General features: G+C 45.5%; 1 protein-coding gene across 52 annotated transcripts in view; it reads left to right on the plus strand.

Moving 5' to 3' along the window:
- Agtpbp1 (ATP/GTP binding carboxypeptidase 1) overlaps positions 1 to 23,887 on the plus strand; it is a 117,831-nt gene that overhangs the window by 37,944 nt on the left and 56,000 nt on the right. For 28 of the 52 annotated variants that reach the window (XR_015640653.1, XR_015640654.1, XR_015640655.1 and 25 more), the window contains 6 exon segments: positions 63 to 156; positions 5,664 to 5,701; positions 9,021 to 9,229; positions 10,636 to 10,813; positions 18,105 to 18,202; positions 22,271 to 22,387. Coding sequence is in view for 42 of the 52 variants with exons in the window: in NM_001106100.2 (NP_001099570.1) it covers positions 63 to 156; positions 5,664 to 5,701; positions 9,021 to 9,229; positions 10,636 to 10,813; positions 18,105 to 18,202; positions 22,271 to 22,387 (734 nt within the window). In the remaining 10 variants the exon portion in view is untranslated. 52 annotated transcript variants of the gene reach the window in all.

Below are 23,887 nucleotides of genomic sequence, written 5' to 3' on the forward strand. Positions count from 1 at the left end.
GGGTGTTTGGGGATTCATCACTAAGATTTAAATCACTTTTAAATCTTTTTCTTGTTTCTCAGCTGTGAACTCAGTATCTTTAGGTAAGAATGGAGTTGTGGAGCTGATGTTTAAGATCATCGGACCATTCAGTAAGAAGAATTCGGGTCTCATGAAGTGAGTAAATGTTCTGGTTCGAGTGGAAGTGTGTCCTTAGTCATTCTGAGCTTCAGTGCCCTACATGACCTGAGCAGGTGAGGTCAGCTGTTTCTAGAAGTGTGTCCTTAGTCATTCTGAGCTTCAGTGCCCTACATGACCTGAGCAGGTGAGGTCAGCTGTTTCTAGAAGTGTGTCCTTAGTCATTCTGAGCTTCAGTGCCCTACATGACCTGAGCAGGTGAGGTCAGCTGTTTCTAGAAGTGTGTCCTTAGTCATTCTGAGCTTCAGTGCCCTACATGACCTGAGCAGGTGAGGTCAGCTGTTTCTAGAGTCTCTAGTTCTTAAATAGTCATTTCTTATAATAAAGATTTTCTTAATTAAAAGCTTAATCTTTAAGCTAGAAAATTCCAGTTTATTAGGAGCTAGAGACAGTTAAGAGCACTGACTGCTCTTCCAGAGGCCCTGAGTTCAAGTCCCAGCAACCACATGGTGGCTCACAACCACCTGTAATGGGATCTGATGCCCTCTTCTGGTGTGTCTGAATGAAGACAGCTACAGTGTACACATATACATAAAATAAATAAATCTCTTAAAAAAAAGAAAATTCCAGTCTGTTAAGTACATTATTTTAAAGATGATGACTGAACGCTGGTCAATCCTGTGAGGGGAGCTAGGCTGTTTACAGGGTGTCATTCCCTGAGTCCTTTGTTGAGTGCCTACTCTAGTCCTCGCCCACTATGCTCAGCTTTTAATGACCGTTTCCTTCTTCTCACCACTACTGGATGGGTCAGAAAGTCACACATTACTATTTTGTCCAAATCATATTTTTTTTTATCTTTTCCTGTCTTGGAATATGCATGAGTGTCTGAGTATATGTATTTAAGGTTATGTTGTGTCTGTGTTCTCATTAATTTATAGGTCCTGTAGCTTCAGAAATGAAGTGCTTTGTGTTGGGGTTAGAGGTTTTTGTTTTTGTTTTTGTTTTTGTTTTTTTTTTTTTTTGAGGCTCATGCAGCAAGGCTCATCCTGTGTCCCACCCCGTGTGTGCAAGTGCCCATCCTTGTCCTGTCCTTTATGCTGCTCCCACGGTGTTGTGTGCATGCTTTGTTGGAGACTGTTGAGTAAATCATAGGTACTTTCTGGGGTAAGATTCTCTCTCCCAGTAAACTAATAGGCTCCTTCAGCATGTATCTCTGTTACTCAGAGATTAGCATCACTGCTTCAAAGATACCCGCAGGCTGATGCCTTGCTAGAAAGTAACGTCCATGTTCTTGGGTTGTGTGGAGTCAGTGTTGCCTAGAGTCTTAAGGACGCGTACCTTCCTGGAGAGGCCGAGTAGTTCTGTGAGCTGCCAGTCCTCACAGTGGCCAGCATTCTGCACCTGCTATTGTTTCTTCTATCTGTCCATGTGTTAGGCCTGCCATGGCGTTTGATTGGTGTGATTCAGTTTTATTTATTATCGTTCTTTAGAAATCTGACCTCTTTGGCCCTAGTTAAGGAATCCGGAACTTTCTGTTGTTCTTCCTTCTTGATGCTGTTAAAAGGGGAAGGTTCAGCAGAGACTCTCATCTGCAGCTGGAAGCTTCCTTCCCTTTAGGACTTCCTGTCTGCTCTTGCTTTAGGTTTTAGATTTAAACTGTTAGTCCAGAAGGAGGCAATCTGGGACGTTATTATAGTCGTGTTCTGCGGTCTCCTGTGTCTTTGTCTTCCCCCCTACAAGGAGAACAGTGAGGTTGTATTCAGGCCCACCTCATGCTGAAGGTCACTGCTAGGGCTGACCTCCAATTGAACATAGGTGTGCTGGCTTCCTTAATAACTAAACATAAACTTCTTTTCTCATTGCTTGTAGGCTACCCTTTGGGTTCTTAAAATATTCTTCTGTGTGGGAAGTAGAAAAATTGGAAAATTCTTGGAGAAAGTATAAATACTTTGAAAGAGGAATTGTAATCTGTTAACACAGTATGAACTATTTATTTAAAATATTTTTGTAACTTTAATAAATTCACATTATTATTATTATTATTATTATTTTTTTGTGGTTCTTTTTTTCGGAGCTGGGGACCGAACCCAGGGCCTTGTGCTTCCTAGGCAAGCGCTCTACCACTGAGCTAAATCCCCAGCCCCATTATTTTTTTTTTTTTCTGGAGCTAAGGACCGAACCCAGGGCCTTGCTCTTGCTAGGCAAGCGCTCTACCACTGAGCTAAATCCCCAACCCCTCACATTATTTTCTAAGTACAGCATTTAGTTATTTTGTAGAAGTGGCATTGGTCTGTGTCGTAGAGCTCCAGAGCTCTATGCTGAAGTTTCTGACCATTTCAGTAATGCTTTGGTCATGGTTTTCAAGGTGACTGTAAGTCGACAAGTTCTTTTACTTTACTCTGGAGCATGCTCAGTGCCACTTATGTGAGAGTTTCACCTTCAACATGGAGAATAAACATCAACAGAAATGGTTAGTTGTAGACTAGAAACTGTCAAAGCACCTTCATTCGGCTCAAGCATGGTGTGCCGGCTGCTAGTCGGGAGGACGACTTCCTCAGGGCTTTGCCGCTTGGAATGGAGAATCAGCTGAGTGGGTTGCACAGATGACAGTTCCCAGCGCCCATGCCCAGTGAGTGGTTCACAACTGCCTGAGGCTCCAGCCTCAGGAGATAGATGTACTTCCCTCTTCTGGCCTCTGAAGGCGTGTGCCCTCACTCATGTGCACAAGCATAGTCTGTCTGTCTGTCTGTCTGTCTGTCTGTCTGTCTCTCTCTCTCTCCCCTCCCGCACTCCCCCCACCCCCCGTGTGTGTCTTACATGGCCTTCTCTAAGGACACCAGTCAAGAGCCCACTTACCTTCCAAATGATCTCATCCTGACTGATTATATATTCAGTGGCCCTGCTTCCTGCTGGGGTTAGATCCTGAGGTTAGAGAGGCGGGATGTAGTTCATCTTGGTAACAGTGATTACGTTAATTGCATGGTTTTGTGTTTGGTGAACATTCTGATCTTTTGTCTGCATGTTGTCAGCTGTTTGCCTTTACCTTGTTCCTTGAAGTGTCTTTTAATATGCTGACTTGTGTCTGTGACAGAAGCTGCTCTTTTAGGTGGTCGCCATGGTAGTAAAACAAGAAGGTTGAGAAAACTTTGTATTGAAGTGGCAAGATCTGCTCTGGCAATCATTCTTGATGCAGAGTGAAGGCCATGCAATGTGCCTCACAGCTTCCGTTGTTGCGTGCTTGGGGGAGTGTGCATTTGTCTCAGTTTAAGTAGTGCTTTCCCTCCTTGCTACCAGAGATCCAACCCAGGCCTCTGTGAAGGCCAGGTGCACTCATCCAGATCTGTATCCGTGTGGGTTTACCACCACAGAGGCACGCATGGTTGGTTGATTAGCGTCTTCATAATCTCCTTTAAGGAGCATCTGCATGCAGCCCTCTGCACCTTTATCACAGCAGGCAGGTTCCTTGAGCTTCGAAGCAGCACCAGGCCCTGCTTCTGGGCAGTGCCTACAAAGCTGCACACAGTCTTCTTTAGTTCCATGGAAGTCTGTCTGTCTGTCTGTCTGTCTGTCTTCCTGTTGGATTGATTTGTCTACCCTAACAAGACTGTGATGGTACATCCCCTGGAGGCCTTCTGGCAGCATTCATGTCACAGAGGATAACGGAGCCCTGGTGATTCATTGACCCCAGCCCCTCCCTATGCAGGGCCTCTTTACTTCAGTGCTGCAGAGGGTGGAGACCTTTCCTAAACCGAGGATGACTGCTGTGCTACCTGCCTACCCTGCATGCTCCACCTACCTTGGGGCATTACAGTAGCCACACAGCTCATCCAGGAGCCCATGTTGTTGATTTTTTAAAAGAGAACGTTTTCTGACTTTGTAATTCCCTTTATCAACAAAAGACTTGTATTAATTGGCATACAGTATGTTTTTAAAGGTGATTTTAGCAGATCACAGTTTAAATTTTATAGCTTCTATATCCATAAAACATTGCTTTCTTGTGTAGTTGTGAATGATTGTTTCTGGGTTTAATTGTGATTACTGTTCATCCCATTGTGGACCTCTGGTCACTCACATTGTGTGTGCTTCTTCATCTGGTCACACTGTGTGCGCTTCATCTGGTCTCTCACTGTGTGTGCTTCATCTGGTCACACTGTGTGCTTCTTCATCTGGTCACACTGTGTGTGCTTCTTCATCTGGTCACTCACACTGTGTGTGCTTCTTCATCTGGTCACACTGTGTGCGCTTCTTCATCTGGTCACACTGTGTGTGCTGTTTCATCTGGTCACACTGTGTGCTTCTTCATCTGGTCACACTGTGTGCGCTTCTTCATCTGGTCACTCACATGGTGTGTGCTTCTTCATCTGGTCACACTGTGTGCGCTTCTTCATCTGGTCTCTCACTGTGTGTGCTGTTTCATCTGGTCACACTGTGTGTGCTTCATCTGGTCACACTGTGTGCTTCTTCATCTGGTCACACTGTGTGCGCTTCATCTGGTCACACTGTGTGCTTCTTCATCTGGTCACACTGTGTGTGCTTCTTCATTTGGTCACTGCTTCTCCCTTACCACCCACACACTTCATTGCTGGAGTTTTACTTTCTCATGTAGTTTTTCACATGTATGTACATTGTGTTGCATAATGTAGAGCATGATGTCATCTGTTGAAGCAGTGTTTGTTTAATTCCTACCCATGAAGAAGGCATACGTAGTAGGCATTCAACAAAGCTTAAGGGTGAGTGAAGTGCCTCGGCTTCATCAGACACATCTGTAGTGAAATTTTGGTTAAGTCTTACAAGGAGATATGTAGTGTGTACGCTTATATTTTTGAAGTTGAAACTGAGGGCCATTTTTTCACATTAACTCATTTTTTATAAATAATTTGAATTATAGGCTTTCTACAATGATAATGTGTCTTTATGGCTGATTATGGTAGCTAACTGAGTATGTTTAAGAAAATTATGTATTTTTAATTTTTAGGGCTTTTGTCATGTCCTGTGAAGAGGGAATAATTAGGTTTCCTTGTAAACTGTAGAGTTTACGGTTGTTATCCTGTATATCCAAGGATCCTAGCACATGGCACTAAAGTTAAGATAAGACGGTTAAAGACACTGGGAACCCCACAGGTCAGAATTAGACTCACAATGTAGCCTTATTTTAGGGCTTTTGTATCCAAGGCCCCTGAGGCCTCCCCTCTGTTGGTCTGAGTACTCTGAAAAGTTCAAATGCTGTCTCTGTCACTGAGCTCACTTATCTAGCTTGTGACATAAGATTTAGACAATGTTATTAAAATTATATAAATAAAAGTATTTTAATCTTAGTATCTAATTTTGAACTCAAGGGCAAGAAACACACAGAAAAAGACCAAATAATCAGTTGCGGGAGTAAATGCACTCGGAACGGGTCAGAGACAGGCTGGTGTTGGTTGGCAAGACTGCATGCACTCAGACGGGGTCAGAGACAGGGTGGTGTCTGACAAGACTGCATGCTTTTACTGTAGCCTCATTTCACTAGTTTTGTTGTTGTTTGTGTTTTCTTGTTGTGTTGACAGGGTTGCTTTAGACACTCTTGCTGCATTGCTAAAATCAAGTAAGTTTTTAAATACTAGAAATAATAGTAATTAAAATGCTCTAAATGTTTATCTATGTTTCAAGAAGTTGGAAATTAGATTTAGTGTATGCAGTTAGTTTCCCATAGTCAAAGTTCCTGATACCACATTAGGTTTATGTCTCAGGAAAATGATGCTTCTGTGACATTTCCTTCTCTTCTTTTAATGACAGGGCGTCATGCTCATGTCGGTAAGTTAGAAGTGTGAGAGCAATGTGCTCAAACCTGTCATCCCCATGGATGGAGTACACGGGGCAGTAAGCCTGCGTCATCATGCATGTTGGCTCCATGCAACATAGGATAACATAGTGGCTTTTATTAGAGATTCTGTTCTCACAATAAGCTCAAATTCATAACATTTCTGAAGTGGCGTGATGGAGACTTAGAGCAGTGAACTCATCTGCACAGAACTGCTGCCTCCAGAGCTGAAGAGAACATACACAAATACATACCGTGTGTATGAAGAGAGCTGCTGGAGAATGAGTGCTGCATGTATGACACCTTCTTCATACATGATGCCTTTTTCATACATGATTAATAGTTTTTGAACTATTTTCATAGGATTCTTCCATACAATCTGTTGCTTCATTAACATTTAATCTTGACATTTAGTCTTAAAGCTCTTTGTTGATAGCTTTTATATGCCGTCCTCTCCCAGTGCATAGCAGGCAGCTGGTCTGTGACTGTGTCAGGGGCGACCCCTTGCTGACTAAGCTTTTGTGCGATACACTTTAAGAGCAGCGTGATGAGTTAAAAGTTAATCAGTTGCCGCTGGCACAGTGACACGCACCTGTTATTCCAGTAGGCAGGAAGCAGAGGCAGGGGGTTGCTGGCAAGTTCAAGGCTAACTTGGTCAGGTTATTCATAACTATATAGTAAGATCCTGTCTTTAAAACGAACAAGTAGATTAATTTAAAACTGATTTTGTTGTTTGCCCAATTCTCATTTACAATTTTACCCTTAGGGTGCGGGGGGGGGCTCAGGTAACCCACTTCCGTGGTGTGATAAGACACAGAGCAGGCATCTGATGAAGCAACGCAACCGTCGAGTACTTTCTATTTAATATCCCTTCAGTTACACAGCACGGACACTTAAGAATGCACGGCAGTGGTTAATAGCAGACTGCAGAGGTTGAAATGGACCAGGGCAATTTGGAACATTCCCTGTTAGATTTTAAAACTTGCTTATTGTGGGTCAGCCACTTACGTTAGTGGGTAAATTCGCTCTAAAATTAATGTGGTATGGGAAGTACATGCAGGAGTGATAAGCCCAGTGAGCTTATCATACATGATCATACATGTCATATATTAGAGACATGTATCCCTGAACATACAGCCCGAGCCTAGCTGGGACGCACAGCGCAGGGTGCAGCCCAATAGCAAACCCACGGTTTGTGCTGCAAGAGGGAAGGAGTTTGTGAATGAAACCCCTATAAGAATGTGTTTTACGTGAGCTCCTCAATGAGATTGTAGATAACGCTCAACCTATTTTAAGAACCAGTTCAGCACCTATGTTTGAATTATAATGAATTATTTATTGGGCATGTTATTTTTAAAAAATAACATTTCCTCTGACTACCATTTAGCCTGTTGTGGATTCCAGCAGAAGCAGATGTACATTTTACAGCGACTGTAATCTTCTTACAGAGTCTTCTCCACATCTAGTAAGGCTTGAGCTTTTCAAGGCATGCAGACAAGTGTGCATTCACTTGCACACTCTTGTTTTTGAGACAACATCTGACGCATCAGGGCTGGCCTGGACATGCTATTTAGACAAGGATGGCTTTGAATTCCTGATCTTCCTGTCTTCACCTCCTGTGTGCTGAGATCGCACCTCCTTTCTCAGTTTGTGCTGCTGGGGGCTGAGCCACAGGATTGCTGTCCTGATGGGCAAGCACTCTGTCAGCTGAGTTAGATCCTGCCTTAAAGTTCAAGGACATTCATTATGTCGGTCAGAACGTTCAATGGCTGTAAAGAGCAGTAGCCTCGCAGAAGCCAGGCACTGGAGACACAGTAGAGGAGCTTGTTTTCTGCTTGTTTGAGACAAGTTCTTGTTAAAAGAGGCCAGACTGGCAACCCTCTTGCTTCCACCACCCAGGAATGCATCATACATCAGTTCACAGTAGAGGCTTTGAAACGCTGTCTAAGCAAACACCTCCTCCTGATGAGCACTTGGCCCCTGTGTAGCGGAGAGTGGGAAAGGAGGAGGAGTACGTCTCCATCTGTGTGCTACGGTTGAGTCCCTATGAGCATGTGTAGAAAGTAAGGGTCACGGTAGGTGGTTAAGGTCGGAATCATCTTGGGGTCCACTGCATAGCCAAGGCCCCTTAGTGGGTAACTGAGATCAAGAAGGGATTTGAACTTGTTTGTATGTAAGCAGCTCAGGGACTGGTCCCACTCCCGTGCTCTTTAGCCTCACAGACCTGCCACAGCAACTCTGGGCAGCACTTGGGTGACCTTGGTGGCATCCCAGGGTCGCCGCTTTAGTAGGTGGGTTCTTTTGGGCTGTAATCTTTAGAAAGTCAGTTCAAACATATGGATTTCTTTAGTTATATTCCATTAAAATTGATCGATTTCAGAAAACCTATAGTTTTCTATGTTCAGATTTTAGTACCTAGAAAAAAACCTATTATTCTCACCACATGCTGTCTTTTACCTTCTATGAACAACAGGTTATATTTTAGATTTTATGTTACTAAGAAGTGGATATTTACATTATTGTGGCATAACTAGAACCAGTAATTCCACTGGGAAGATAAAATTCACAAGTAGCAATAGCTCTGGTACAGTGGGATTGAACAGAGGCTGTGATGGAATAAGCAGAAGGGGTGACAGCTTTTAGCCAAGTCACGTTCAGTCACTAAGGGAGTCGTCTGTCTTAGGAAAAAGGCATTTAAGTTTCAAAATATGTGGAGTTTTAAAATTGTGTAACTTTAAATGTAACTGCAGACCTTGTCATGTAGACACATTGATTTTTCAGGTTTTGTTGAGAGAATTTGTCTGTTAGGACCCGCTTTGTCTCACACGGGTGCCCTTCTCTTCACCTGTGTGAGCTGAGGCTGCACGCGTGCGGCACGAGCAGCTGGTGAGGAGATCCCGCATTTGGAAATCATGACAGAACAACCAGTCAGTGTTCTTGGAAACTAGTGATTTTGGAATTTGCCATAACTAATTATTAGAAGATTATTAAAGAAAGGCTGGGAATTGATCAATGCTGATATCTGACTTCTTGTTTGAGTCTTTTAAAAGTACGTTTTCCTGCCATTTATAAAATGACCTTTTTCAATTTTCTTTTGTTAAAGAGACAAATGCCAGGCGTGCCGTAGACAGAGGCTATGTTCAAGTGCTTTTAACCATTTATGTAGATTGGCATCGACACGATAACCGGCACAGAAACATGCTCATTCGGAAGGGGATTCTACAGAGCTTAAAAAGTGTCACGAACATCAAATTGGGAAGAAAAGCATTTATTGATGCAAATGGGATGAGAATTCTGTATAACACCTCACAAGTAAGCCAGCTTGTTTTGCTCATTCTGTTCTAATGACAGTGTTTTAGCTCTTAAGAAAATGGACTAATGTGCAAGTACTCAGGAAAGTATATATATGATAAATATATTTTAAAATTTCACACTCGATTTTCACATGTGACCTCAGAGGTGACTGGAGAGAATTGTGGGTGCACGTGCCCAGAGTGTGGGCCTCCATACAGCAGCTAGATAGACCGTACACCGTGGGTGTGTGTCTGTGTGCCTCACAAGGTATTCGGGGATTCTCCACTGGAGGACACTTCTGCCGTGAGCATTGGGAGTGTCTTTCTGCTGGATAGGGCCGTGCTGACAGAGAGACAAAAGCTAGATGTAGCCTGCTAGCCCTACAGGGTGTCTTAACTGCACATATCCCAACAGTTTGCCACTGAGTCCTTTTCTGCTCCCTTTTGACTGCCATTAAGGGACAGAGGGTAATTGCAGTGCAGCCTCCTTTGAAACGACCGGCCAGTTGTTGAGGCTGCCTTTGGTTTTCCACACAATAAACACCCTTTCTGCAGGGTGGCAGTTAAAGGATCTAGACACTTGGCTTGTTTATTCTGACTGTATTCAGTTTTCTTTTTTTTTTCTTTTTTTAAAGATTTATTCATTTATTATATATAAGTACACTGTAGCTGTCTTCAGATACACCAGAAGAGGGCATCGGATCTCTTCACAGATGGTTGTGAGCCACCATGTGGTTGCTGGGAATTGAACTCAGGACCTCTGGAAGAGTAGTCGGGTGCTCTTAACCGCTGAGCCATCTCTCCAGCCCTGTATTCAGTTTTCTAGAACGACCCTATGTCATTGTTTTTACTCCAGACACACACTTAATAGGTATTTGATGTATGATTATGAATTAGGTAGTTTAACGCTTTAAGACTTGTCTGTTTAACTAAGTCAGCCACGTGTCGAAGATTCTGCAGTATGTCAAAGTGCCACTGAAAGGCCAGTTATCACTGACAGTACTGTGAAGTCACCTGTACTTGACACTGGCCAAGCAGCCACACTGTGCGGAGTCCGAGCGGGATCTGCTCTCGTTGTTGTGGTACAAGCTGCCTTTATAGGAGGTAGGGAGGGAGGTTCCATCAGTGCACAGGACTCTACCCTCACCTCAGCTCTCAGTGCTCCCCGTTCCTCATGCCCGAGGCCTGCGGGTGCTCTCAGTGTCAGAGATAAGTACTGATTTCTAGCCATTTAGGAGAAAGTCCTACCGGATAAGTCGTGTGCCCCTAAGTACAGATGCCTCTGAAGAGCAAAGCCGTTGGTAGTGCTGTAGTGTCGTTGTATTACCATGTATGGTGTTTGTGGCTAGGAAATCATGGCTGTGTCACGTTTTCAGGACGGCGATGCTGAGCTGTTGACTAACTCTCGCAATCTTGTTTGAACAGGAGTGCTTGGCGGTCAGGACTCTGGACCCTCTTGTCAACACATCCAGTCTGATAATGAGGAAATGTTTCCCCAAAAACCGCCTTCCACTCCCCACCATTAAAAGTTCTTTCCACTTCCAGTTGCCAATTATCCCTGTGACTGGACCTGTGGCCCAGCTCTACAACCTGCCGCCCGAAGGTAGGGGCCATGCGCTGCTGCGGGTGTCGGTGAGGTTGTTGTTGACAACTTGCGTCTGACTGTTGCATGTGAGCATAACACACATTTGTCATGTTCCTGAGCATTTCTTTACATGTAAGAATTGGAAGTCTGAGAAGGGAAATACTCTATGTCGTCTGAACATCAGAGTGAGTTATGAAAATACACGAGTTAGTCAGCAGTCAGTGGAAATGGTAAAAGTGAAAGATGGAGACGTCCGTTAAGATGATGTCAGATAAGATAGTGACGTCACACAGAGGATGACCTCAGGTGCCCCGTCAGTGTGTTTCTATCACCACCATCACCGTCGTCGTCGTCGTCGTCGTCGTTGTCACATGATGTGGGCATGCACATGTGTTTTATGTGCTGTGCACATTTGTGCTCCTGGTCCAGTGAGCACGTGAGAGTCAGCGAACAACCTTCAGAGGTTGGCTCTCCCTTTACCACATGGCCGCAGGGACCAGACTTCCAGCAGGCTTGCTGCAGTCCCACTGAGCCACGGCACTGCTCAGATCTCCCCTCATAATTTCAAAACCAAATCACCAAAGTTAGCAAACATTGAACAAAGGTCTTACGTGGAAGAACAGCGAAATTATTTGAGGTAGGCTTTAAGTAATCATAAGTTTTGAATCCTTACTATGGATTTATTAATGGCATGTATTGTGAAGTATATTATTAAATCATCTAAACACAGACTTAACTGGCACAGAATATCAAAGTGGATCATTTAGAAACACCTTTTAAAGGTCAGGCCACTGAGATAGCTCGTAGCTAATGGAATTGCATGCTAAGCCTGATGAATTGAGTTTAATTCTTAGGACCTATGTGGTGGAAGGAGAAAGGGGACTTTGGCATGTTATCCTCTGACCTCTACAGGTGTGTGTGCGTGCGTGCGCGCGCGTGTGTGAGAGTGTTATGTGTAAGTGAATGTATATATAAGTGACTGTAAGATAGTGTATGTGTATAAGAGACAGTGTGTAAGAAAGTGTGTTTAAGAGACTGTAATTGTATAAGAGTGTGTAATGGAGTATATGTGTGACAGAGTATATGTAAGAGATAGTGTGTATAAGAGAGTGTATGTGTAAGACTGTAAGAGTGTATAAGAGAGAATATGTGTAAGAGACTGTGAAAAAGAGACAGTGTGTAGTAGTGTGTGTAATAGGGAGTGTATATAAGAGAGGGAGTATGTGTATAACTAGGATAACTAGGTGTGTAACTATAAGAAAGTGTTTAACCATGTGTGTAAGAGGCAGTATGTAAGAGAGTGTGTATGTGTAAGAGAGTTTAAGAGAGCAAGCATGTGTAAGGGTGTGTGTGTAACAGAGTATGTATAAGAGTGTATATGTAAGACTGAGTGTGTGTAAGGAAGAGTGTAAGAGACTGTGTAAAAGAGTATATGGCAGTGTGTGTGTAAGAGAAGGAGTACATGTATGGAGTGTGTGTGTAACTGTGTAAGAGAGTATGTTAAGAGAGGGAGTGTGTATGTAAGAGTGTGATAAAAATTAAATAATACAAAGTCTAAAAGTCAACAAGACTGAGTTGGAAACTTCTGAGTAAGTTAGCTGAGTGAAAGAGTTTGAAATTCCCAACAGGCTGTGAGGTGAGGACATGTGTAGTAAGTCTGAAAGGGAGGCAAGAGGAGGCTTTATAAAACAGGACTGCTGTGTAGAGACAGGCTCTGGAGATCAGTGTCTCTGCTTCAGTTATGTCACTATATCTAATTTGGAGGGACAACCAAGGAGTTTCTGAAATCTTTCCTGTATCTCAGTGTAGGCCCGTGGAGGTGTGAGGTGAAGGGGCTGTGTGGTGGTTCTGACTGGTAGAAGGCTGAAGAGGCTCTTCTATGAGGCACCAGGAAGTAGCAGGAGGAAGGAAGGAGAAGAAATTCGTACAGTGGTGTTTAGTCAGTGTCCAGATTCAGGGATAGCAAGAGTATACCTACAGTGTAGTGAATTCACAGGCACGGGGAAACGAGGAAGGTGACATCTTCTGTGAGTCCCGTTGCTGTGTGCTTCTCGGACTTGAATCACTAAATTAGAAATAATGCTCATGTGTTAATGCACATGCCTTCATTAAAATGGGGCGGGAGGAGCCTGACGGTGACTCTCTCGACCCAAGACTGATGTCCTCATTTTGTTTCCATCACTTTGTAGCGCGCCTCCCTCGGCTAAAATGGGAGCTCCTTTAGGGCTGGTCTGCACTCTTTCTTGCCCACCATATCAACAAATTGTTTACTTCAGGCGCTTAGATGGATGTTCTCCATTTTGGTCTATGTACCAACTGCCTGATTTAGTACAGACACCACAGAACTGGGGCTCCGTCTCACAGGACCTTCCCCACGTCAGACACCTGACACAGTTTGGGTTTCCTCTGTTTCTGAGTGACTGAGTGTAAGGCTGTTAGGGAGTGTCCACAGCACTGTGTCAGTATTGATAATTTGCTGGATGCAGACGCGTGTTGGACAGTTCACACAAGTCAGGGTCACTCTGCTTACATTTATGTGTTTGTTACACAGGGTACAACTCAGCTAGAGTCTTGGACTTGCAGCCTAGGAGCCGTCTCTCTGTAGGCATGTCCTCCTCCTAGCACCTTGATATGTTTCCTGGCCCAGAAGCTCTGTGAACCCATCCTTTAGAAGGCTATGGAGGTTCATAAAATAGGCACGATGGAGTAGATCCTTGGTTGTTGATGACTAATACATTTGCACGTCTTCCTTCTCTCCTTGGAGGTTGAGAAACAGGGTTGAAGGTCCTGCCACCAGCTTGTGTTGAGGCTACCTAGGGTCCTTCCACGGGTTTCTCATTAGAGCAGAAGCCATTCCTACTGCCTGAGAAATTACAGGGGATTTGGGGACTTGTGACCCAGGGACAAAGATGGGATAGGTTTCTGTCGCAGCGAACTGCTTTAGCCCCTCAGCATCCCTTAAACTGCTGGCCTTGTAAGGGTGTGTAAGGGTGGTTACTGCTGTTGAGTGGCTGGAGCTGGACCAGCGTTTGCCTTTCTGATTATTTAGTGGCGAAAGGTAGGGAAGTAGCATTTATGCCTGAGGGAAGAAGTTCTGACTTGGGGTATCTGAACCTCCCTAGCTTCCATCACACGTGTGGGTGTGTGACGGAGCCATGCGGTTGTAGAGGTCTCCATCTCAGGTGCCCTTCCTGACGAGGAGATGGAGTGTTGCTCACCAGTCCCGGGATGGATTTGGGTGCTGGGAGTGCAGAGGGCTCTGCAGAAGAGCAACTGTATCACAGGCAGGAACCCGCCCACTCTCACCAAACAGCCACTTGATTGTCCTGTGACGGAATAGCAGCTTGGAGACATGGTTTTCTTACCATCAACAGAGCCTTCTGCGTGAGCAAGTGGGTTCATGTCACTTGCTTCCCAGTGACAGCTCTGACACTTCTAAAAGGACAGTTACGGAGATGTACACTCATCAGAGCACCCTGGACAGAGATGCTCCGATTGGGCCCCGTGGTGCTAGGACCCCCCACAGGCCGCTGTCAGGAGACGGACTGCACCTGTGCTGTTCTGTGTGGAGCTCTGTCCTTTGTTCTCCTGCAGTGTGAATGAACCCACCACTGCTGTGTGAAAGCAGGGGAGTTTCAGAGATGAACAGTAAACCTCTGAGATCTCACTGTGAAACATGGGCAAGGCAAGCATTTCAGTGTTGGCAGTAAATCTAAATGGATAAAGTACTCTTATTAAAGGCTCTGTGGTGGGACCTTTAATCCCATTACTTGGAAGATAGAAGAAGGGCAGATCTCGAGTTTGATGTCAGCCAGATCTACATAGTGAGTTCTGGGCCAGCTAGATCTATACACTGTCTCAAAGCCAAAACCAATAGTATTCAGCACCAATAAACAGTAGAATCCGAGAAGCAGGTACTTACTGGCGAGCTAAAGCAGTCAGGAAACCAGAAAAGGTGTGCGTTTCCCTGGAGACAGTCAGGCAGAGTATTGACACAGGAGGACAGGAGGGTGAGTCAGGACAGTGCCGGCTGTGTGATCTGTGTGGACCACACAGGCTGCAGGACAGAACAGAGTCACACCAGGGATTGGGGAAGTAGACAGTGGGTGAATTAATGTGCCCCCTCTATCGATGCTAGAGAGAACCACTCTTAATAATACATTTGAATATATAGTTGAAGTAGCATTTTAGGGACATACAATTGATTAAAAGCGACTTAAACAGGCAGCTGAAATGCAATAGGTAGTCCAATTTGTTTGGTGATATTAACTGTTGATGATGTCATAGATTAGTTCTCTCAACTTTCAAGGCATTTTTCTATGCTTTGTTTTCTAGTGCATAGAAAAAAAGGAAAAGCAAGCAAAAGCTGGTAAGGATTACTGGGGACGGCCCACAGCCGAAGTCTGCCACTCACAAGTACAGACTCTGAAAGAACAAGTGGAACTGGGCGGTATGCTCACATGTAGGAGATCGAGGTTAATTTATGAAGTGAAGTTCACTGTAATATTAAAATGGGTGAAATTTATTATTAGCAGATCAGAAGAAGGAAGCTAAATAGTTAATTTACATGAGAGATTGCAGATAAAATTTATACGGAAATTTGCAGTTGTTATCAGTAATCTGTTACTATCTCTTATCTGTGTCCTACCTCAGTATTGTAATGAACTATTAAAAGATGCTAAGTCAGCAAGATAGAGAAGGACTCCCCATGGACAGGCGATGACCGAACTGTAGGGAGGATTGCTAGTGCTGCCCAGGAAACTGGACAGACGTTCAACAGTGCCAGGTGGAGGGAGAGGGAATAGAGTACAGCTGTTTTCCCGGGTCTGTGTCTGCATGTTCATAGCTACAAACCTTTGTACACACAGCACATCACTCCTGCTGGGAAAGTGTGTTTGTGTACACAGACGGACCCAGGCATCTGTAGGCTATCCTTCCAGAGCTAACAGACAGTGCCTAGAGGGAGGGTTCATGTTTATACTTCCTTTGTTTGTAGTTTCTAAGTCCTCGCAGAGCGGTGGCCTTCCAGCAATGCCCTGTGTTTGCCTTACTAACTCTCAGAGAGAAGTAAAACCTGTTTCCGGCATTGCTGTTGTAAATATAAGAAGGCAGCTGACGGTTCTGCCTGCAGTCACTAGCTTAGCTTGTGAGCTGGAGGTGAGGTATAGCCAGTTCTTGGCAGTGTCACACTAAGAACGTCTCGGGCCCTGAAGCCATGAAATGTTTCACAGTTGGATCATGCATCCAAAGGAAAATACTTGCAATATTTGGCCCCACATTAAAAGCATTTTTTCTCGAATTCTGAACTATGCTTCCATGTACTATTGAAGAAGTTTTCCCTTGTTTGTAACAGACTTTTTAAATGTAGTGCATTTTTCATGAACAGTGTTTTCTGACTGTTCTTCTCAGACCTTTCCTCTGCGCCCGTGACTCGATGTTGGTAGGGCTTAGGATAAATGGATCCAGACCGCTGCACACACTCTGATACCTTTCTGTTTGTTAACTTCTGTTTATATAAAACTTCTCTGCAACCCGAGAGTTTGAAGCGATTTGGTGCGGGGATTAGTTAGGACCACCTGAGCTACTGTTAGCGTCCCACACCAATGCTGATGCATTCCTACGGCACCCTGTGACAGGCTGGCTACTCTGTACACGCCCACAGGAGCACAGGGCAGGGGACGAAGACAGACAGCTGATTGTCTCTAGGTCAGAGAGTCGCTCGTCAGTGAGCGAGACGTCATTTAGGACATCTGTCTTCAGAGCCTTTGTGACACTGCTGCCAGACATATTCCCTCCACTTACTCACCCTCATGGTCTGCAAGTGATTGTGGCTAGTGGACCTCTGTGGACCTCAGTGGACCAGTCCATCAAAGAACACCTACGGTTTCTCATAAGAAACTACATACTAGGAGGTGACACTCCCTCCTTTCAGAGACTGTGACTGACTTGGGTGTCTGCATATCATTTTGCATCCCTCAGCACTGGTCAGATACTATCCACAGGGATTGCTGTCACTACTGCAACAGCTTAAAATGCAGGGCTCTGTTACCGTGTCAGGCAAAGCAGAACTGTCCTGACTGGAGGCAGTCAGTAATCTGCAGCACATTGGACAGAGAGGTTGAAGAGCTCAGGAAAGCAGCTCAGCGTTTGCCCTCGGGCTGAGCATGCCCCCCCACCACACACACACAGACACGCATACACCCCGCTCTGATGAGCTCTGGGCTCTTCCTCTGGCTCTGTGTCTGCCCATAGCACACTCAGGGGTGTCCAGTCAGGCTCCTTGCATTCTCTTAGTCTTGTATTTGCCTAGACATGTGTAACTGTCCCTTTGACTGGCCTTGCTTTACCCCATGAACTCCTGTCAGATCTGCCAGAGAATTGCAAGTTGAGTCAAGCCGTTCTTTTCTGGGAAATCTTATGCTTCTGTTGAGTGGGTTAGAAATGTCACTGACACGGCTGACTCGGCCCCATCTCATTCTCATCTGAATTTCCCAAGCACACTCTTACATGTCAGTCATATTTTCCAAAGATCTTACCTCTCACCTTCTTACTTCCTCTCGGAGCTTCACCGCCCCCACTCAGGTTTCCTTAAGGTCTGCTGAGCCGCCTGCCCTGTGAAGCGCTCGGTGTTTAGTGCTCATCCCTTGGCCCTGGTGGTTTGCAGCCATTGCTGTCTGTCTGCTCTTCCTGTGATGGTGTCAAGCTATGCCCTCATTACCATTTAGCTTCTGTGTGTTGTGAGTGTTTCTCCTTTCAGCTTACGGCCCCAGAGCGAGCTCCTTTTGGACAGGAGTTCTCTCTCTAGAGGATTCCTCGGCTGTAACAGGCACATAGCACATGGTCCGGGGGATAAGCAGCTGCAGAGGAGCGGACTGAGTCAGCACAGTTCATTCCTGTGCTCAGTGCTTTGTCTGGGCTACGCTAATAGGACAGTGTCAGGCTTGGAACTGAGAACACCAGGGAGAAAGCATTTAGTTTGTAAGGCCTTCTAAGCTTTAGTGCCCTTCCACATAGTCTCTCGGGTTTCCAGGGCTGAGATATCCTTATAGATATTTTTAGTAAGGAACCTAAAGGGGAAACGAAAAAAATCCCCAGTATATGGAATTGTTGTAGAACAATAAAATAGAAATAAAATAATCAATAAAAAAGAAATTTCTGCTGAACAGATGAACATGATAGTTTGGTTATAAAGAGAAGTTCGTTGCTTTCTGGTGGTGACTGGAATACTTTATGCACATGTGCACACACACTGCATGCCAGCCTTGTGGACACTTGCCTCTGCCTGACTTAGAGTGTGTTTGTATCCCAGTGGACGACGTGGTGGACGAGAGTGACGACAACGATGACATTGATTTAGAAGCTGAAAATGAAGTCGAGAATGAAGATGACCTAGATCAAAGTTTTAAGGTCGGTGGACTTTTACATTAGTGAATGCTGGCTCTCAGGCCATCTTTCACACAGATTTGCCTGAGGGATAGAAATGCAGATCAGGCTGTTTTCTTCCCACGTTCTCTCATAGCTGAATGTGCTGGTGTGGGAACAGCCCTGATTAATCTGTTCGTTGTCTCCAAGGAGAGGGCTTTAAGCTTTCTGACTTAATTTTTGATATCCCAGTACTTGAAGGAAAGCAGTTTGAGACTGCTGTGACGGTTTGTCTCAAAAGGCATTCCCCTGTGTTAGCACCTGTTTGGGGCTGAAAATACCAGGAAAGGTCTGTAAATGAGGTGTTCGATGGTGTCACACGTCTTCAGAGGAAACGATGAACTGAAGAAAGATAAAGCAGTTGTAGTATTACATGAGCTGTTAGGACAAAGAGCCTGGTGGCTCTTCAGAGTTGCACACTGTCTGGAAGCTTAGAAAGCCCTGTCTTAGTTAGGGCTCCACTGCTGAGAAGAGACACCATGATCAAGCCACTTTTATAAAGGAAAGCATTCAACTAGGGCTGGCATGGCAGTGTGCAGGCAGGCACGGTACTGGAGAAGGAGCTGAGAGAGTTCTACATCTGGATCCGGAGGCAGGCAGAACACTCACATACATGCACTAAAAATGAGTCGTGTAAAAAATGATGGAATACTACCTTAAAATTGGGACACCATGCTTGTTAGAGTCTAGAATACTGGAAGATGTGTCTTAGTAAGACAGAGTTAATGTCACCCCACCAATGGGGTCACAAGTGAAAGCACGGCAGGTTTGATGCTAGGATACAAACCTTGGAGTTATTGGGGTTTGGGTGTGACATACACCTCCGTGGAACTGGTAGGTTCACAGCTGGGGATTAATAGCCTTCCCAGGTAGGAGGAGGGGCTGGAATGTGGAGGGCGCTGTTACTGTTTTTGTTTTGTTTCAGGCTACCCAGGGGTGGTGAAATCCACACTTTTCACATTACTCTTCATGAGTTTCCATCAAAATACAAGATTTTAATTATAAACACAAACGCATGTTTTGTTGTCTGTAAACACCTGAGCAGTGGTCATGAGCGTAAAGACTGGAGTGAGGGAAGCCGGGACCGAGCCTGGTTTGGCTGCTGTGTGAGCCTGTGTGCACAGGTTCACACACGGGCATTTGGGAGTTGGTTAGACCTGCCACCTCTTACTGTCCTTTACCCGGGAACGTGTGCCACAGCCACCACAGCAAGCTGTCAGCTTTCTGACAACGTGCCACTGGCCAGTTTGTCCTTGGCTCCCGTGAGGCCCTCTGTGGGGTCAGTTTGTCCTTGGCTCCTGTGGTGCCCTCTGTGGGGTCAGTTTGTCCTTGGCTCCCGTGAGGCCCTCTGTGGGGTCAGTTTGTCCTTGGCTCCTGTGGTGCCCTCTGTGGGGTCAGTTTGTCCTTGGCTCCTGTGGTGCCCTCTGTGGGGTCAGTTTGTCCTTGGCTTCCGTGGTGCCCCCTGTGGGGTCAGTTTGTCCTTGCTCCTGTGGTGCCCCCTGTGGGGTCAGTTTGTCCTTGCTCCCGTGGTGCCCCCTGTGGGGTCAGTTTGTCCTTGCTCCTGTGGTGCCCCCTGTGGGGTCAGTTTGTCCTTGCTCCTGTGGTGCCCCCTGTGGGGTCAGTTTGTCCTTGGCTTCCGTGGTGCCCCCTGTGGGGTCAGTTTGTCCTTGCTCCCGTGGTGCCCTCTGTGGGGTCAGTTTGTCCTTGCTCCCGTGGTGCCCTCTGTGGGGTCAGTTTGTCCTTGGCTTCCGTGGTGCCCCCTGTGGGGTCAGTTTGTCCTTGCTCCCGTGGTGCCCTCTGTGGGGTCAGTTTGTCCTTGCTCCCGTGGTGCCCTCTGTGGGGTCAGTTTGTCCTTGGCTTCCGTGGTGCCCTCTGTGGGGTCAGTTTGTCCTTGGCTCCCGTGGTGCTCTCTGTGGGGTCGTCTACCCTCTGCTACAGGATCTGCCTTCAGATACTGCATTTCCTTGTCTCTCACTTGGTCCATTCATTTGAAACATTTCCACAGATTTCGTGGCTCTTGACATTGATGTCTTTGAAAAACAGTTGTTGGTATCCATTTTTTCACTGAGTTTAAATGGCTCACATATTGCCTATGTTGCCCTAAGAAAGCACTGTAATTACAAGAAAAAGCAGCACATATTGGCCACCTAACCATGTGCCATGCCAAGCTCTTCATGTCCAGTAAACACCAGTCCTCACAGCAGTGGAGACAAAACACAGAGGACCATGTGAGCAAGGGTGGGGCAGTGTGGTGGAGGGAGGGTACACCTCCTCAGTGCTGCTCTGCTGTGTGCCCTGAGTCTGCTTCGAGTCTCGGTGCATGGGCAGAGACCGCACTGCATGAGCCTCTGGCCTTCGTGGGGCTGGGTCCACACAGTGTCCCACAGGGATGGCTGTGCTGCTGAGAGAGAGGCAAGGCTGCTTAGCTGTGGTCGCCTCCACTCTGCCTTCCCTCAGCTTGTGAGCCAGAGCTTCCCCTGCAGGGGTTAGTTCAGGTTCTTCAGGCTCTAAACAGCTATGTCCGGGAGCCACAGAGGTACACACATTGCCCTCCTTATGCTGCAGTGCCGTTGCTAACAGTGAGCTGTATGCTTGAAGAGGAAAAAGTCCTTTTGTTTCTTACTGATTTTTTTTTCATGACAGGGTTTCTGTGTAGTCCTGGCTCTCCTGGAGCTCCCTTTGTAGATCAGGGCTGTACTTTTTTTTTTCTTTTTTTCTTTTTTTCGGAGCTGGGGACCGAATCCAGGGCCTTGCCCTTGCTAAGCAAGTGCTCTACCACTGAGCTAGATCCCCAACCCCCAGGCTGTACTTTTAACTCAGAGATCTGTCTGTCTCTGCCTCCCAAGTGCTGGAATTAAAGGCTTTTGCAGTGAGAAAATATATCTTTTTGCTTTGGATGATTAGATTAACATTAATCAAGAAAATTAATACATTATTTGTTCATAGATTAAATATGTGGAATTATATATTCATATACTACTAGCTATAAGGTAATATACATATGTAAATAAAACCATTCTTTTATTCATAGAAATAGCAAAAAATCTTATTTATTGATTATATAAATGAAAGCAAATTCCTGGATATAAAATGTTGAGAAATATTATTTATTTTTCTTTAAGAATACTAGTTAATGTTCATATCTGGACAGATACTATATATGAAGGATTTAAAGACAGTAAGATAAGTTTGCTTTTGGGTTGAAAACAAGTGCTTTATTCTGACTGTAGATAAATAGGAAATGGAAAGTGAGTTTCTACTTGAACGTTAGTCACTGTTTCCCTGTCTCTACCCACCTGTGAAGGTCAAGTTTGCTCAGGTCTCAGGGAGTCCTGCGGATCTTAGGTGAGTGAGTGACACTTGCACTTGCTCTCCAGTCAGGGCTGCAGACTGTGGGGACAGCATGGATTACTGACATGTCTTTTCTGTATGAGGTGTACTTTCTTCCTCTCAGAGGCGCTGGTGGGCGCTTGCTCTGCTTCATAGTCTCTTGGCCTACAGAGTAGCGTGGGCAGTGTTGTGCACAGGGCCTGTCGATACGGAGTGTGAGCCTGTGTCACAGTCTAGTCTGTGCTGGTGGTTCATCCTGCCGTAATGTCAACCTTGGAACAGCTCCAGCTCCTTTTACATTTCAGGTTGTCTGTCTGTTTCTGAGCTTCTTACCACCCGTTCTTGCATGGCAGAATGAATGTGTGCCAGCCAGTGGTAGCTGCTGTGCTGCTGCCATCTGTGTTACACATAAATGTCTTCAATTTAGTTTCCTTGAGTTTTGCTTTAGAGGAGGAGAGTAGGGAGAGTGTGGAGAGCGCCAGGAGTGTTTATTTTTTGATTTTTCCCTGGTGAATCTGAGTGCCCCGTTGAGATTGACCCTCAGCAGACAACAGGGACAGCACCGGTGATGACCTTACCCAATTGGTAAGATTCAATTGAATGTAAACTACTCATGGTCACTCGGTAATGATAAGTAACACTATTTTGGGACATTTATTGTATAAAATATATTCTGTAACTTCTTTGGTGTTTTTATACTAATGCCATGTTTTATCATTTCAGAATGATGATATTGAAACAGATATTAATAAATTAAGACCCCAGCAAGTACCAGGACGAACAATAGAAGAACTAAAAATGTATGAGCACCTTTTCCCTGAGCTTGTTGATGATTTTCAGGTATAAATGCAGAACACTTGGCCTTACCTAGTTCTATAAAAAGTTCATTTTTTTCTCCTTTACGCACAAGTTGCCATCTCTCATCTCTGAAAAGAATAGCTCTTGTCCTTGTTTACAATGGTGCGAGTTGTGCTGACCATGGGGAAGGAGAGGGGCGGGCTTTGCCTTTCACAGTCGCTTTGGTTCAGAACTTTGACTTGCTCCTTCTGTCTTGTCTCACAGTAAGATTGTATTATAAAATCATGCTGTGGTCCCCTGAGCTGTTTTACCTTTAAGTAGTGAGGGGATGGCACTGCAGCTTTCCTCCCGTCCCTCCTAGGCTACTTTGTGACCCCAGCAGCAGTCAGGACAGCTGGGGAGCCCTGCCGGGACCATGGAGTCAATGTAGCATTTCTGTTCTCACCCACTGAGCTGTAGTTATTCAGCCATGATGCATCTGTGGACTGCCTTGCTGGCAGTGAGTACCTGTAGGTTTTTGTTCTCACTCCTTTGGGCACTGTTGGATTCTTAAGCCTGAGAAACTCCTCAGGACTCTAAAGTGTAGGCGTGGCTGAGCATGGCAGCACACACTACACACTTCTAATCTCACTCAGCACAGGGAAGTAGGGCCCAGGCGGGTCTCACTAAGTTCAGAGGCTGCTTGGTTTTTGTAGTGAGCTCCAGGGTAGTCGGCCTGTCTCAGAGCAAAAACAAAACAAAAACCCAGAAAGCGTGCGGGATAGCTAATCTCTCAGGTTAAGGAGGTTTTGCTCTAAACTTTGCAGCTCTCCGGATCCCATGTCCTTCATTACAGTTGATTAAGGAAAAGACTGTGTAAGAGACAGAAATGAGGAATATTTGCCAGTTTTTCGTGTTTGTCTTCGGGAGTAAATTTAGGAGCCTGTGTTAGCATTCTAAGCTCTACCTCACAGCTACCTGGCAATAGCCAGGTGTGCCTGACACTGTGAAAGGAGCTGCTTGCCCCCTCACTCTCTTGCTCCACCCTCTCCCCCTTTGTCCTGTCTCTCCACATGCTCATGGCTGGCCTCTCCTCTTCTATTCCTCTTCCACACCTCCCCTACCCCCCCCCCCCCCCCCCCCCCCCGCTACCCTCTTAACTCCCCTCTCCATGCCCTGAGCAAACTCTATTCTATACAGCTGGTTCCCTCAGGGGGAAAGGATGTCTCAGCATAGGCCCACTGAGCCACCCCCTTTCCTCAGACATCACCACACCTCCATAGAACATCATCCCTCCATCTCTTCAGCTCTTTATAAACACAACATTGGTGCTAAAACCCAGGATATATCCTTTCTTTATCTTTTTATAAACACTTCACCTTGGAGTACAGTAACAGACGACCTCTCTTTCCTCATGCCCTGCACTTCCTGTAAGTTTGAAGTTCATTGGAACTTTGAAACTAAGAGTGCTGGAAGGAGCTCAGGGGCAGGGAAATGATAGATGGGGTGGGATGGGGGAGGCCAATGGGGCAGAGGGGAGGAGAGGAGCTGGGAAGAGGCATT

This window comes from Rattus norvegicus, chromosome 17 (genome assembly GCF_021556685.1).
Source record: "Rattus norvegicus strain SHRSP/BbbUtx chromosome 17, alternate assembly SHRSP_T2T, whole genome shotgun sequence".
Lineage (NCBI taxonomy): Eukaryota > Metazoa > Chordata > Mammalia > Rodentia > Muridae > Rattus > Rattus norvegicus.